Genomic DNA, 13,170 nt, shown 5'->3' on the forward strand with positions numbered 1-13,170 from the left:
CACAACAGTGGTCCCTAGAAAAGAAGTGGGAATGAACAATCAATAAATACAGACCCAATAATTGCTGTACAGCCGGACAGAGGTTCAATGTTTAATTTAACAGCAATTCTATGAGATGTGAGCAAACAAAGATACTGAAAGTGGGACACAAGCCTGCATCCTACTACAGAAACATAGAAAACATACAAACACGTAGTTTGGGGAACATTTAAGGGAGGCTCAGGCAACGCTCACAGTTTGTTCTCAAGAAAAGAATTTACCAATTAAGGTAAACAAATCGCAAGGAACGCCTCTACATGGTAACATCACAGTTTATGCATGAGGCGTTTTAGGGTGTAGACGGCGTTTCGATCCAAGAATCCAAGAAAGTAATGCGCGGATCATCTTCAGGACATGAAATAAGCATGCCTGATTATAGGTGCCTTAAATTACGCGAAGGTCCAAGTCGGTCTGTCAAGGGTAATAAATGGCCTCTTTGTTTGCTCACATCTCATAGAATTGCTGTTAAATAAACATTGAACCTCTGTCCGGCTGGACACGTTTAACCAATACAGCACTTATTGGGTCTGTATTTATTGATTGCTTGTTCATTCCCACTTGTTTTCTAGGGACCACTGTTGTGTATAATAACCACCACTTCAATGGCACAACTGGGTATAAGTACTGGGGCTCTGACCCTATCAAGACAGCACACTATGGTACCAGAGAAGAACTCTGCCTGGAGTAAAGAGTTCTGTGCTCCAAGGATTGCCACTCTGCTTGACTGCTGCTCTGGAAGAACAGTTGTTTTGCTTTGCTGTGCTGCCCTGCTGCCTTCTGGTCTCTGCCCTGCTGAGGACAAGGACTGGACCCAGAGTAACTCCAAAGGCTTGCTGGCTGCCCCCCTGTTCTGAAGTCTCAGGGCTATCAAAGACTTCCTTCAATCCTGCAACCAGCTGTCCTCTGCCATCTGCATTGCCAGGTGGTGCCAATCCAGTACTGGGCTCTTGAAAGGTGACTTCTACTGTACTGAACCATCAAAAATGACGTTGTGATGACTTTGCAGCAATCGGATCAATGCATTTCCCTTCGACGCCGACGCATAAGCCAATTGAAGACATCGCTTCGACAGACTACATGTCTCAGTGACGATGGACAGCGCAGCTTGATGACGACGCAGGGTCTGCATCATAAAGGGGTTCGTTGACGACACCTTCATCACCTGCATGGACAGAAACTGTTGCATCAAGCCTTCGATGCTTGCTCCATGCTTGCTCCATTCAAAGTAATTTTTTAATGGGACCTGCGTGGGTCCAGCAGCGGCCTGCCCTCCATTATGGTTGGCCTGAACTTTGGATTTACCATGTTCCAGCGTGATCTCTTGTAGCCCCTATTTGCTTCTAAGCACTACTTTTTGATTGAATCTTGAAAAATTCATAACATTGGTTCTACTTATTGGAGTTCTGCCATTTTGGTATTATTTTACTTATAAAATATAATCTAGTTTCCTAACCCTGTGTGGAGTATTTTTGTGGTGTTTTCATTGTGTTACTGTGTGTGCCGGTTACACAAATACTTTACACACTGCCTCATGAGATAAGCCTGACTCAAGGTTCCTGCTTGTACAGGGTGCATACTCTGACAACCAGAAACCACAGATCTAACAATGATGCAGAGGTTTCTGGTGTGGTCTGTGGTGGTGGGCGTGGTCGCGGGACTTAAATCGGGAGGCCAATAGGAGGAGCTCTTGTTTTCAAAAATCAGGATCTCCGTTTTATCCGTGTTGAGCTTAAGGCTGTTTTCCTGAATCCAGTTGGCCCCATTGGACTTACAAGAGTCGAAATTGGTTCTGGTGGTGTTGTTTGTGTTGGTGAGGGAGAGGATGAACTGAGTGCCGTCGGCATAGGAAACAATATTGATGCTGTGGGCTCGTATGATGCTGGCGAGGGCTGCCTTGTAAATGTTGAACTGGGTTGGGCTGGGGGAGAAGCCCCGGGGGACTCCCTACAAGAGCTTCTTGTCCTCTGAGGTGTAAGTAGAGAGTCTAACTCATTGAGTCCTGTTGGAGAGGAAGGAAGTGATCCAGCCCAGGGCAAGCCCTAGAATCCATGAGTCCTAGAGTATGGTGATGAGGGTGCCATGGGAGACTGTGTCAAAGGCCGCCATGAGGCAGAGCAGGATGAGAGAGGCATTTTTCTCTATGTCCTTGATGGACTGGATGTTGTCTGTTGCTGCCAGGAGGGTGGCTTCTGTGCTGTGTTTGCTGCAGAACCCGAACTGGGTGGAGCCCAGGAGATTGTGCTGTTCTAGATGGGTAGAGAGTGGCTTTCTGATCTTTTTCTCCGGTGCTTTGGCCGGGAAAGAAAGGAACAAGATGGGTCTGTAGTTGCTGGGATCGTTCAGGTTAGCCAAATGTTTCTTCAGGAGTGCTGTGACTTCTGTGTGTTTCCAGCAATCCAGGATGTTTCCACTGAGGATGGAGAAGTTGATGATGGTGGTGAGGTTGGTACTGATTAGTGTGCTTTCCAGGTTGCACATGTGGTGAGGGCAGGGGTCTGTGGTGGACCCTGAGTTGATGGTCTCCATAATTTTGGCTGTGTCTTCTCGGGTGAGAGGGATCCATTTCGTTAGAAGGTGGGTGCTCCTGGTGGTAGGGGGTTGCGTGATGGTGTCTTCTAAAATGGCTTGGGGTCAAAGTCGGTGCAGATCTTGAGTATTTTCTTGTGGAAAAAGTCAGAAAGGTTGTCGCAGAGGACCTGTGATGGGGTAATTATGTTGGTGGCTACTGTTAGATTGGTGAATTCTTTGATGATGATGTTGAAGCGTTCCTTGCTGGAGTTGGAGCAGGATTCTAGTCTGAGCATGAGTGTAGTTTTCCTACCTTTTTTGATCTGGACTTGGTACCTCCTGAGTGCGGAATTGTAGGTGTCTCTAGAAGTGTTTTTTCAGTTGGTTCTCCATCTTCTTTCTAGTTGTTTGCAATTTGTCTTGGAGTCTCCTAGGTCATGTGTGTACCAACAAGCTTGGACATGAGTTCTTGTATGCCTGATCTTCTTCATGGGAGGCAAGATGTTGGTGCAATCTGTGATCAAAGTGTTGGAAATGGATAGGTCATTCTGCAGGATGCCTGAGAGGATAGGCTGGTTAGAGCTGAGGGAGTGGCTCCAGTCGTCTTGTGCTATGCTGTTCCAGTTGTGGCTGAAGTTGATGGCTGGCTATGGTTTGATTGAGTGGGGTACATTGATGTAGAAGTATACAATGGAATGGTCCGTCCATGTGAGTGGGGTTAGGTGGATGAAGGTAATCTTATTGATGGCTGTGAAGACTGGGTTGAGTGTGTGTCCGATTATGTGAGTCAGGCCTCAAATGACCTGTATGAGTTCGATGTTGTTGAGGTTGTCTAGGAGGGCAGTGGCATTGTGGTCCATTGGGTCATTGAGATAAATATTGAGGTCGCTGAGCAGTAAGTAGTCATTGGCTCTAATGATGAAGTCTGTGAGAAGGTTACTGGAGGTAGTGTGGGGTCCTGGCGGTCAATAAGTGAGGGTGCCTGAGATGGTCAAGGAGTGGCTGACATGTATTTGGAAGTGCATGTGATCCATGAGTACAATGTGTTTTTCTGTTGCAGTTGTGCAGGTGATGGTGTCTTTGTGGATGTTCGCAAGACCTCCTACAGGTTTGTGGTGGATGTCTCTGTGGACAATCTTCTAGCCATGAGGGATGGCCTCTGTGATGGTGGGGATGGATGACAGAGTGAGGCAGGTTTCGATGAGAAACAAGATGTCCAGGGAGTGTCTGTGTCAATGAGGTTCCAGACATTGGTAGCGTTTTTGCAGAGAGATCTGGCATTGAGGAGCATGCAGGTGGTTCGGGGTGAGGTGTGTGTGGTGTATTGCATAGGGGTGATGTTACAAGAGAAGCGGTAGTGAGCGCATGAGAAGGGTCCTACTGTCTGATGCAGTGTGGAGTTCGGGCAGCAATAGTGTCCGCATCCGGTGTTGAGTGCTAGAAAGTTGTAGGAAGTGTAGTGGTGGTGGTCAGGCGGACCAGGGTGCATGGTGCTGGGGTTGGTCCAGATGGGTGCAGATGGACTTGTCTTTGGCTCACCAGGGCCTCACCCACTGGGCCACATACTACATGGTCATGCAGCGGCCATCATTAAGTAGGTCCTAGGAGGGAGAGGAGCACATAGGGGCAGGACAACTCAGTGGAGAAGGAATGCGGAAGAACAGGTAAGGAGAGGGGGGTGTAGGAGGCAGGAAAAGTGCATGAGGGTGAGGTGGGGGAGTCCCTGAAGCGGGGAAGAAAAAGCAGTCAGTAGAAATGAGTCAAGACCAAGGCAATAAAAAACAGGCACAAATATGGGCACCCAAGGACTAGAAACGAGCACATAAATGGACAGAGCAGATTGGGCTGAGCAATAAAATGGGCATAAAAGCCAACACATAAAAAACAAACAGGCACAAAAGACAAACAGACACTAAAGCCGAGCACAAAAGAGCACAAGAGAAAAAGCACAAAAGAAAAGGACAAACTGAAACAAAGACAAACGGGCAAAAAATTCAAGGACAAAAGAGCCAATAAGACAAGAGTACAAAGCATACGTCAAAGCAAGAGCGTGAAAGAGTCGGTGAGAGCAGAGGGAGAGAGGAAGATCTCAGCCAGGCAGGTAATCGAGGCAGACAGCCGAGTCTGAAAGGACCTTGGACTAGTCAGTGGACCAGTCCAAGGTAAGTGGGAGCTGGGGCCTATATACATTGAGTCGAGACACTTGGGCAGTGTTAGAAGGTGGTTCTGACACTATGGGCCGCCCAGATTTTTCGCTTTTTGAGCACCTAATTGTTGAGCTTTTATTGTGGGGGAGCCTCATAAGTTGGGACTCACCCACAGTGAACTCAGGATGTAAGAGACTGCATGGGGATTTTAATAGTAATCCCCTGGCTTGACCAGGCCACTGCGCAGCAGCTGGAGTAAGGGACACCGGGCTGGTTACATGCAGACACGTGTACATGCATGTGCACACGTGTACGGGCTTCGCAGGGGAGATTCCTAGTGTGCCCAGTCCAGGAGCAGCTACAAAGTGAATGGTGTGGCAGGACTTATGCAGTATTGGGTGGTGACATGGAATAGGCTTTATACACTGGAAAGAAACATGCCAGGGAAAGTCAGTGTGTTTTACTGTGTTTTCACTTCATTATTCCCCAATGGGGATAATGGGCCCATGGCTAGATTAACTTCCATTAGGCCTACAGATTCCAGACACGCACTTAAGTCTAATGTAGCGCATGTGAAAATAAGTATTCTGCAGAGTCCAAAGTCATATTTGTACTGCTTTTGGGTCATCTAGAACTGTCATATTTCTCTGAGCCAGCCGGGACCAGACTCAGGCTGAGGGCTGACATCAGCTGGATAGACTGATAACCTTTCTTCCACAAGCTAGGGCCTCCTATCCACGAAGAGAAGATGGGAGGGGCTACAGGCTCATCCATTAGCAGCTGTCACTGGGTGCCAGGCACCAGGCTGCACCAAGGAGGGAAGGCAGCGTGGGAGGAAGGGGATTCCGAGACATGTGGCCAGAGACACTGGACGACGCCATTTTGAACAAACCCAGAGGCTGGACAAGAAGGAGGGAGCAGTGGCAGGGAAGTGATGTGCCGCTGTTTGATAGGACCAACAGAGACTTCCTGCCAGCCCCCTACTCAACTTTTAAAAAGTGCTTGCACAGGAAGAAAAGCTCTCTCTGGGGTGTGGTCTGCTGAGGCTGAAGGTGCTGGAGCCTGGCGCAATGGGCAGTTGGAAGGAGAGTCCCCCTGACTGCCCCCAGGACCCTAACAGCACCAGAAGAAGAGCCCAGGACTGGTGCGCAGGAGCAGTGGCCTCTCCGCAGGGAGAAGAGAGGCCAAGGAGGAGAGCCAGGCGAAAGGCTGGCGCAGGAAGCCAGTGAAGACACCTCCCTGCTGAATCCACCCTCTCAGAGACCCCGAGGGCGGAGAAGAAGAGCCCAGGACCGGTGCGGAGGAGCAGTGGCCTCTGCGCAGGGAGAAGAGAGGCCAAGGAGGAGAGCCAGGCGAAAGGCTGGTGCAGGGAGCCAGTGAAGACAGCTCCCTGCTGAATCCACCCTCTCAGAGACCCCGAGGGCAGAGGAGAGTGTTCCCAGTGGCTGGGGCTGGTAAAGAGGAGCATGAAGCGCCCCATAATGCCTCGCCAGGCATTTGGAAATCTGCTGTTTTGGTGCTTTGTGGCCCCCAGAGGAGGGGGGTCACCCTCACTTGTGAAAAGGTGCTGGGGAAGCTGCTGGAGAAGCGCATTCTTCCCCCCCAGCACGAATAAAAGTCCCACCCTCAGTGTCATGGGGACCTAAAGGAAACTACCCCTCAAGGGCTCATCTAGCATTTAAACACCTTCTAGGCTGGAACTTTTGTTCTACGACTGAGGGTGTGTGAAGAAGTTCATCATGAAGTGAAGGGCTGAGTTGGGGATGTGTGGAGAAGTGCATCCCTGGAGGTGAAGTGGTGTAATTGCACCGAAATGCATTTACTAGTGGTTATTTCTTTTTAGGTGGACTGAAAGTCACATGTGTAAAGTGAAGTACCTGTGTAAGGTGATGTTAAGCTAAATGGAGTTATGTTGCTGGACCTTCCTGCTAGGGAGTCTGGCTTTATTTACGTAATCCCATGCTTTTACCTGTGATTCCTTTTAAAGTGAAGAGGCGCACTGCAGGAGAAGTGTAGTTTTCAGGAGTACTTCTTTTGAAGGGACTGTAAGTCACATGTTTAAGGAGATGTCATAAGCCAAGTGGGGTTATGTGGCCAGACAGTCCTGCTAGGGTGTCTGGCTGTATATGCGTAATCCTGTGATTTAATCTGTGATGCCCTTAGGGGCCTTAATTGCAATGCATTCAAATGATCAACCAAGGTGATGAGTACTGTCATTTTAAAGTGTGCGTAAACATGGATTCTTGCTGCTGCGCTTAGGTGAAGACCCCAGCCTGCCAGCCCTTAAGATATAGAGGTGCATACTTTATGGTCAGTAGGACATGCTCAGTCAGGGTCATGTGTCACGAAGGCAGGTTTACCCCTTTTTAATGCTTGTTGAGGTAATGGGGTGGGTCGCCACTGGGATGGTGCCAGTGCGCAGGGCCCTCGCTCCAGGTTATGTTTAACTATCTGCATTGGGGGCAAGTTGATGTGCATACATGGGAGTGGTGGTACTAGACCCCATCCCCCGCGGGAGGGGTGAAGATGTTATGCAATGTCACAAAGTAATTCCAACAGCTTATGTATATTTGTAAATTGGTGTATAGTATTGAGTAGTGTGTGTGTTTAATAAATGTATTCTTACTTTTATAAAGCAAAGTACAGACTGGACAATCAATTACTGAGTGTTATTTTTGTGCACCTGCAAATGGCGATTTAAATTTGTAGATATTTAAACAATTGTTCAGAAACATGTTCATCATTATTTCATTATGTATTCTGAGCATCGGAACAGGTGTGCAAGGTAAATGCTTCAAGCTGACTAGTCCCTCCTGTTAGAATTCACAAATTTCAGATTATACCATGTTCAAAAGCAATATTCTTTTAGTGTTGCCAGCCCAATCTGGAGCTCCTTTCCCAGCCTAGTAAGAATGGCACCAGGCATCCTCTGCTTTAGAAAATATCTCAAGAATTTTCTATTCGAAAATCATCTGTCTGCCACATTTTAAGATGCATTGCCCCTTTCTCTGTTAAGGGCTGTTCCCCGAATGTAAAATATGTAATCACTTTACTGACGTGTTATATATCTACTCTATCATGCCACTCCCATTACCCCTCTTACCTACCAGCTCCCTGGTTAGTCTTCTGTTTGACATGATATTTGCTGTATGCATGTTCTCTTACTCAATATGCAATGGTTATTATAATGCGCAGTGCTCTTATACCACTAAGTGAAGAAGCACTTTAGAAAAACACTGTATCTAAATAAATAAATAGCTGAGCAACTGTCAATAGAGGTCTTTGTAAGAGTGGTGGCTGCATGATGGAGGGTGGATGCTCGCCATGTCTTCAACCTTCCATGTTCTTTGTGTTCCAAGGCAAACAGGAGGGGACAAGTAAATGTTACCACCCAGGCCTTCTCCTGGAGAGTTTGCATGGTCACCTGCATGTAGGCAACGGTCTGCACATTGCTTTCTGAGAAGAGGGCTGGTTTGCTCCTCCTAGAAGCCCTCTTTAGTATTTAAACACTGCCCCAGACTAAATTAATGGTTTTGGACATTAGATAAAATGTAGAGATTCTGATTGGAAGTGGACTGATGCTAACAACCCTAACTTGGAAATAAAATCAGAGTCCTCATCTTAGCTTGATCAGCATCATTAGGAAGTCAGACCGACAAGGACCATGCTGCTTTTACTGCTTCCAAAACATAAACTGCCTACCGCCCATATCATGTGGGCTATGAACAAGTCTAAAGGTCCTACTAAATCTCTGCAAGCTTGCCTGCTGCTGAGATGGCCTGCTTGAAAGCCCCCAACCTGTCCCGGAAGCATTGTCTGCCCCTCATCCGAGACCACATTGGAGTTGCCCCAAGAAACTGTGACTACAAGCACAGGTGAATTGGCTATTAACCCACCTGGCAAGTGCATGCCTGCCCCCTCTTTTATTATTTATAAGTTCACTGACATTGATGCTTGTGTGATGTTTCTAGTTAGATTGAGAATGGCCTGTGCAATACAGAGTGAGCCACTGGTGATTGTGATCATGAATCTCTTCATGATCAAGGTATCCTAAGAATGGAGCCACTGACCCAGAGCCTTTGTTGCTCCACTGTTGGGAGAATACTTCTCCTCTAAGCTACATTTGAAGTTTTAGAGTTTCCATGAAGGGTGGTGGAGTGTATGTGTGTGCAAGCATGTACAGGTGTGCGTGTGTATGGTTTTTTCTGATTTAAAAACGGCTTGCTGGCATCCATTTCCAACTGTTTCAAGATTGTTAAGGTTTAATTGTGCTCTTGCATGAAGGAGAAATTATGCATACGTGACTGGCTATTTAAAGGTAAAGAAATGAATTCATAAAAGCAACTTGCCATCAACCACAAAGGTCGCTAAGTGATTTATTTTGCAACTTGTGTCATTATCTCACAGTGCAAGTTCCAGGTCCAGTTGAAAACCCAAAAGCTGTTTCTACCTCGCCTACCTCAATCCTCATTTCCTGGGAACCTCCTGCCTATGCAAATGGCCCTGTTCAAGGTTACAGAGTCCTGTGTACAGAGACAATTACTGGAAGAGAACAGGTGAGGAATTTATACAAAATTGAAATCCTTGTGAGTTGGGTTACCATTTACTTTTCAACACACTAGAGTAGTTGCTGACTGTTTAAGCAGTAGGAATAAGTGTAACTCACACCAGAGATTACTGCTGTAGTGAGTCAAAGTTCTGAATTAACTACAGGGGAAGAAGGTGGTTGGAAATGTGGGGTTGATACAAAACATATGGAGCACAAATAGATAGGTGCAAGTAGCTCATTAACTAGGTAATAATCATTAATAATATAGGCATTTAATAACATGAGTAATCAATTATGATTAATAAAAGAATTAATTATGACAATATAATATTGATTAACTATTGATTCATTATGAATAATATTCATTTGTAAGCATTAATTAATAATAGTAAATTGTAAAGAATCAGCAGATGGTATAGTGTATTCAAGAGTGGAGGTACTGACGTTGAGTGTGAAAAAGAAAAGGAAAATGTTAGAGATGTGTTAAGGAGAAATTCCCACGAAGTATACGTCAAAGCTAGAAAAGTGCAAGAGCAGTGCATGTACAATGTCACACCAGTCCCTAGAGTGCTGAGATCTGTCAATCTATTCACCAGGGTAAAATTTCTAAGACTGATGCACCAGTATTCCCAGAGTTTTATGGCCTGATACGCAACGTTTTTTTCAGACAAGGAAATACTTTGGGAAATATTAGAAATACGTCGAATAATTAATACTCACAAATATATCTTTATTAAAAGGGACCTCGGTGCCTTTTGAACTGATTATACAAAATAACATTTGATGTTTTTAGAAGATTATTTTTAGAAAACAACTTTAGTCATTTTTTTTGTTTCTCTGGTTTCTTTCAATTTTATTTGGAGTCTTGCCAAAGCTATTTCTTGATCATTGAATTCACTTTGAATATCTGGCCAGCTAGTGATCTCCAGCCTCCTCCTTGCATTTAGGAACAGCATCAAGCTGTATTTGATAGTGTAGCTAGTACATGACATAAATCATGTCCATCATTTCGATGATCAGGCAGTAGATTTTGCTTCTAAAGTTTGTATTTTTGCCCAGCAGATGCCAGGAGCTGAAAATGCTCAAAGAAATAAAAACTCCCACCTTTTAAACAGACTTTGCTCAATCTTATTATATGTGCACCTGTATACTGGCTGCAATCAATTATCTCTAATAGACAACTGACTTTTTCTATTGGGCCCAACTTAGTTATGATTCATAATATTAGGACAGAATCCCTCTTGTTCGCATGGATGCATCAGAAGCATGTCCCAGACACATTTATTCTGTATTTTACAATAACGGATGGTACCTAGAGTTGTTTACCTTTCAATGGTAGCTTATTTTTGAGACCCACTTTGTCAAGTATTTGTTTTATTGCACATATTTTTCACAGCATTTTTTGTATGGAATCCTGAATCACCAACATGAAAAAAGTTCAGCAATGGCCATTACTTTAAAGTTTGAATACATTTTTTTCAAAGAACAAGCTTGACCTACATTTTGTTTGAAGATTTTTTCAGTGACATAGTTTCGGCTAGGTGGAGAATAGAACTGCCAATATATATTCCGTTTGCATTTTCTCATCTTATCAGTCTCTACTGGCGCGTCTTTCATGCTAATTAAATACATTTCCTGCTTTGTCTGTCCCCAGAATATAGAAGTGGATGGACTATATTACAAACTGGAAGGGCTGAGAAAATTTACGGAATACTCTCTGCGAATTCTAGCTTACAATCGTTATGGCCCAGGTGTCTCCAGTGAAGACATAGCAGTTGTTACTCTTTCAGATGGTGAGTTCAGTTCAATATATGAAGTATCAGAATATATACAATTATGACTACCAAGAAGGATCATTGTGTTGTAAACTATGAAGCAACTTCGTGGTCACTGAATTTTTCAATATCAGTTACCACCATTTTTTTTTTAAATCAGATGGTGGCAGGGGTTTGGTGATCTTCATGCATGTTATTCTTAACTTAATGAACTGATATTTGTTAAGCATGCAATTACACTCTTGGCAGGTGTCCCTGTATTGTATTGTATTGTATATGCTCTTGTATAGCGCACTATCACCCTACGGGTATCCTGGCGCTTGACAAAACAGTTGATGAAATTAAGCTGAGAGGAATAGGCAACCCAGTAGGCAATCAGGCTACTGGACAGAGCCAGGTCTTAAGACTCTTTCTGAATTCCATTAAGGAGTCTAGCTGCCTGATCCTCGGAGGGAGCTCGTTCCATAGCCGAGCACCAGCCACATTAAATGCCCTCCCCCCCAGCCTGACACGTTTGAATCTGGGTTGTGACAGCAAATTAGCGTTGGAAGAACGCAGCTGTCTCGGGGGGACCTGTGCCTAATGTAGAAGAATACAAACAGTGTTTAATGCAGAGGCCAGTGGCCACACACCCTGGGTGATAGCTCTCAGGATGCCTATTTTGAAGTTTTGAAATAGCTGCCTCAATTGACAAAGTAAAAAAAAAAAACAAAGAAAAATATATTGCAAGTAGGAATAAGTAAACTGATTTGAGAAATCTCACCAAATAGTGAGTCTCTGAGGGACTCTTTAAAAACTCAGAGAATGTGAACCATTACCCATTTTTTCATGAAACTCGACTTGTTTAAAAGCACTGCATGTGCTGATGCCGTTTTTTTTGTAAAATTGTTCAGTTTTAATAACTGAACTAGCAAAATTTGCTCTTTGTTCACATCCATTATGGATTTTGCTATCATCCACAAAACAGCCTGCTATCTCGTTCCAATCCATCAAGCCTACATTTGAATGATAACATTAGAAGCATATTGGTCTACTAATGATACTAATTTCATTATCTTTAGTATTCAAATCATTCATAAAAGGAACCCCCAATTGTTTCCCTTTTTGCTGAGTCCATAAACTGCAAACCTACAAAAATTGTTTAAAATAACCAAGTGGATACATCCAAACTTAAAAATGAATGTATTTTCTTAAAGTCATTGCAAATAAATATTTACTCCCAGGCGAATATATCTAAGCATGATATGAAAAATAACATGTAAATATGATTTAGTTTTAATGAGTGCAAAACTTCCACCTTTCCATGACTTAATCTGACAGAGGGGACATTTTAAGATCTCAAATGAGAACAAAACAACCCCCCCGCTCCTGTTAGACAGTATTACATCATAAATAGCCTTAATGGAAATAAAATTGTGGGCCTAAAACTAGGTCTAAATGTATGTGGATGGGACATGTCCAGCGCATGGATGGAATTGAACAAACACATTGGCAAAAATTGTGGGAAAGCAAGCATAAGATAGTATATCAAGCGATGAGTGACCTTAAAAGAAATACAAATTGCTTCAAGCAAGAACAGTATAAAATGACACAATATTGTCAGGATTGGTGTTATTCCATTCCATCCTACTTTAGTTAATTGCATAGCTACTTAGCCTGTGGTGAGCGGGAGACAATAACAACTTGTTTTTACCAAAATCCCACATCACTACATTATTTCACCGTTAGCATCATTCTACAGACAAAGACTGAAATGAGAAGATGTGATGAAGAAGATCCGTCAAACAATTTATATTATCCGCCGCTACTGCGACAAATTAAGGATAAATTATATTCTCCCTAGACTACTCTACCTATTTCAAGGCCTCCTGATTTCTGTAGACAGGGAATTTTTTGTTGACCTCAAAAAAGCAGTCACCAAATTTATCTGGCAGGATCAAAGAGCCTGATTCTGGTTAGGCCCAGATCAGAAGGGGGACTGGCCCTCCCGGATTTTAGAAGCTATTATCGAGCGGCCCAGCTCTGGGTCATCACTGAATGGTCGCTCAGGGAGTCTGAAAAGCACAGGCTGCATATGGATTGCCAGATAATGGGCAGGACCATTTTGGATCTTTTGTCGTTAAAAAAACAGCACAGATCACCAAACGCGTAC

At 44.2% G+C, this 13,170-nt stretch overlaps 1 protein-coding gene across 5 annotated transcripts in view; it reads left to right on the forward strand.

Annotated features, from left to right (window-relative positions):
- Nucleotides 1-13,170, forward strand: part of DCC (DCC netrin 1 receptor) — a 1,201,728-nt gene that overhangs the window by 938,970 nt on the left and 249,588 nt on the right. For all 5 annotated transcript variants that reach the window (XM_085629855.1, XM_085629864.1, XM_085629892.1 and 2 more), the window contains exons 10-11: nucleotides 9,102-9,250; nucleotides 10,898-11,036. In XM_085629855.1, coding sequence (XP_085485981.1) covers nucleotides 9,102-9,250; nucleotides 10,898-11,036 — 288 coding nt within the window. The remainder of the gene's footprint in view (nucleotides 1-9,101; nucleotides 9,251-10,897; nucleotides 11,037-13,170) is intronic.

The sequence above is a fragment of the Triturus cristatus genome, chromosome 2_1, assembly GCF_964204655.1.
Source record: "Triturus cristatus chromosome 2_1, aTriCri1.1, whole genome shotgun sequence".
NCBI lineage: Eukaryota > Metazoa > Chordata > Amphibia > Caudata > Salamandridae > Triturus > Triturus cristatus.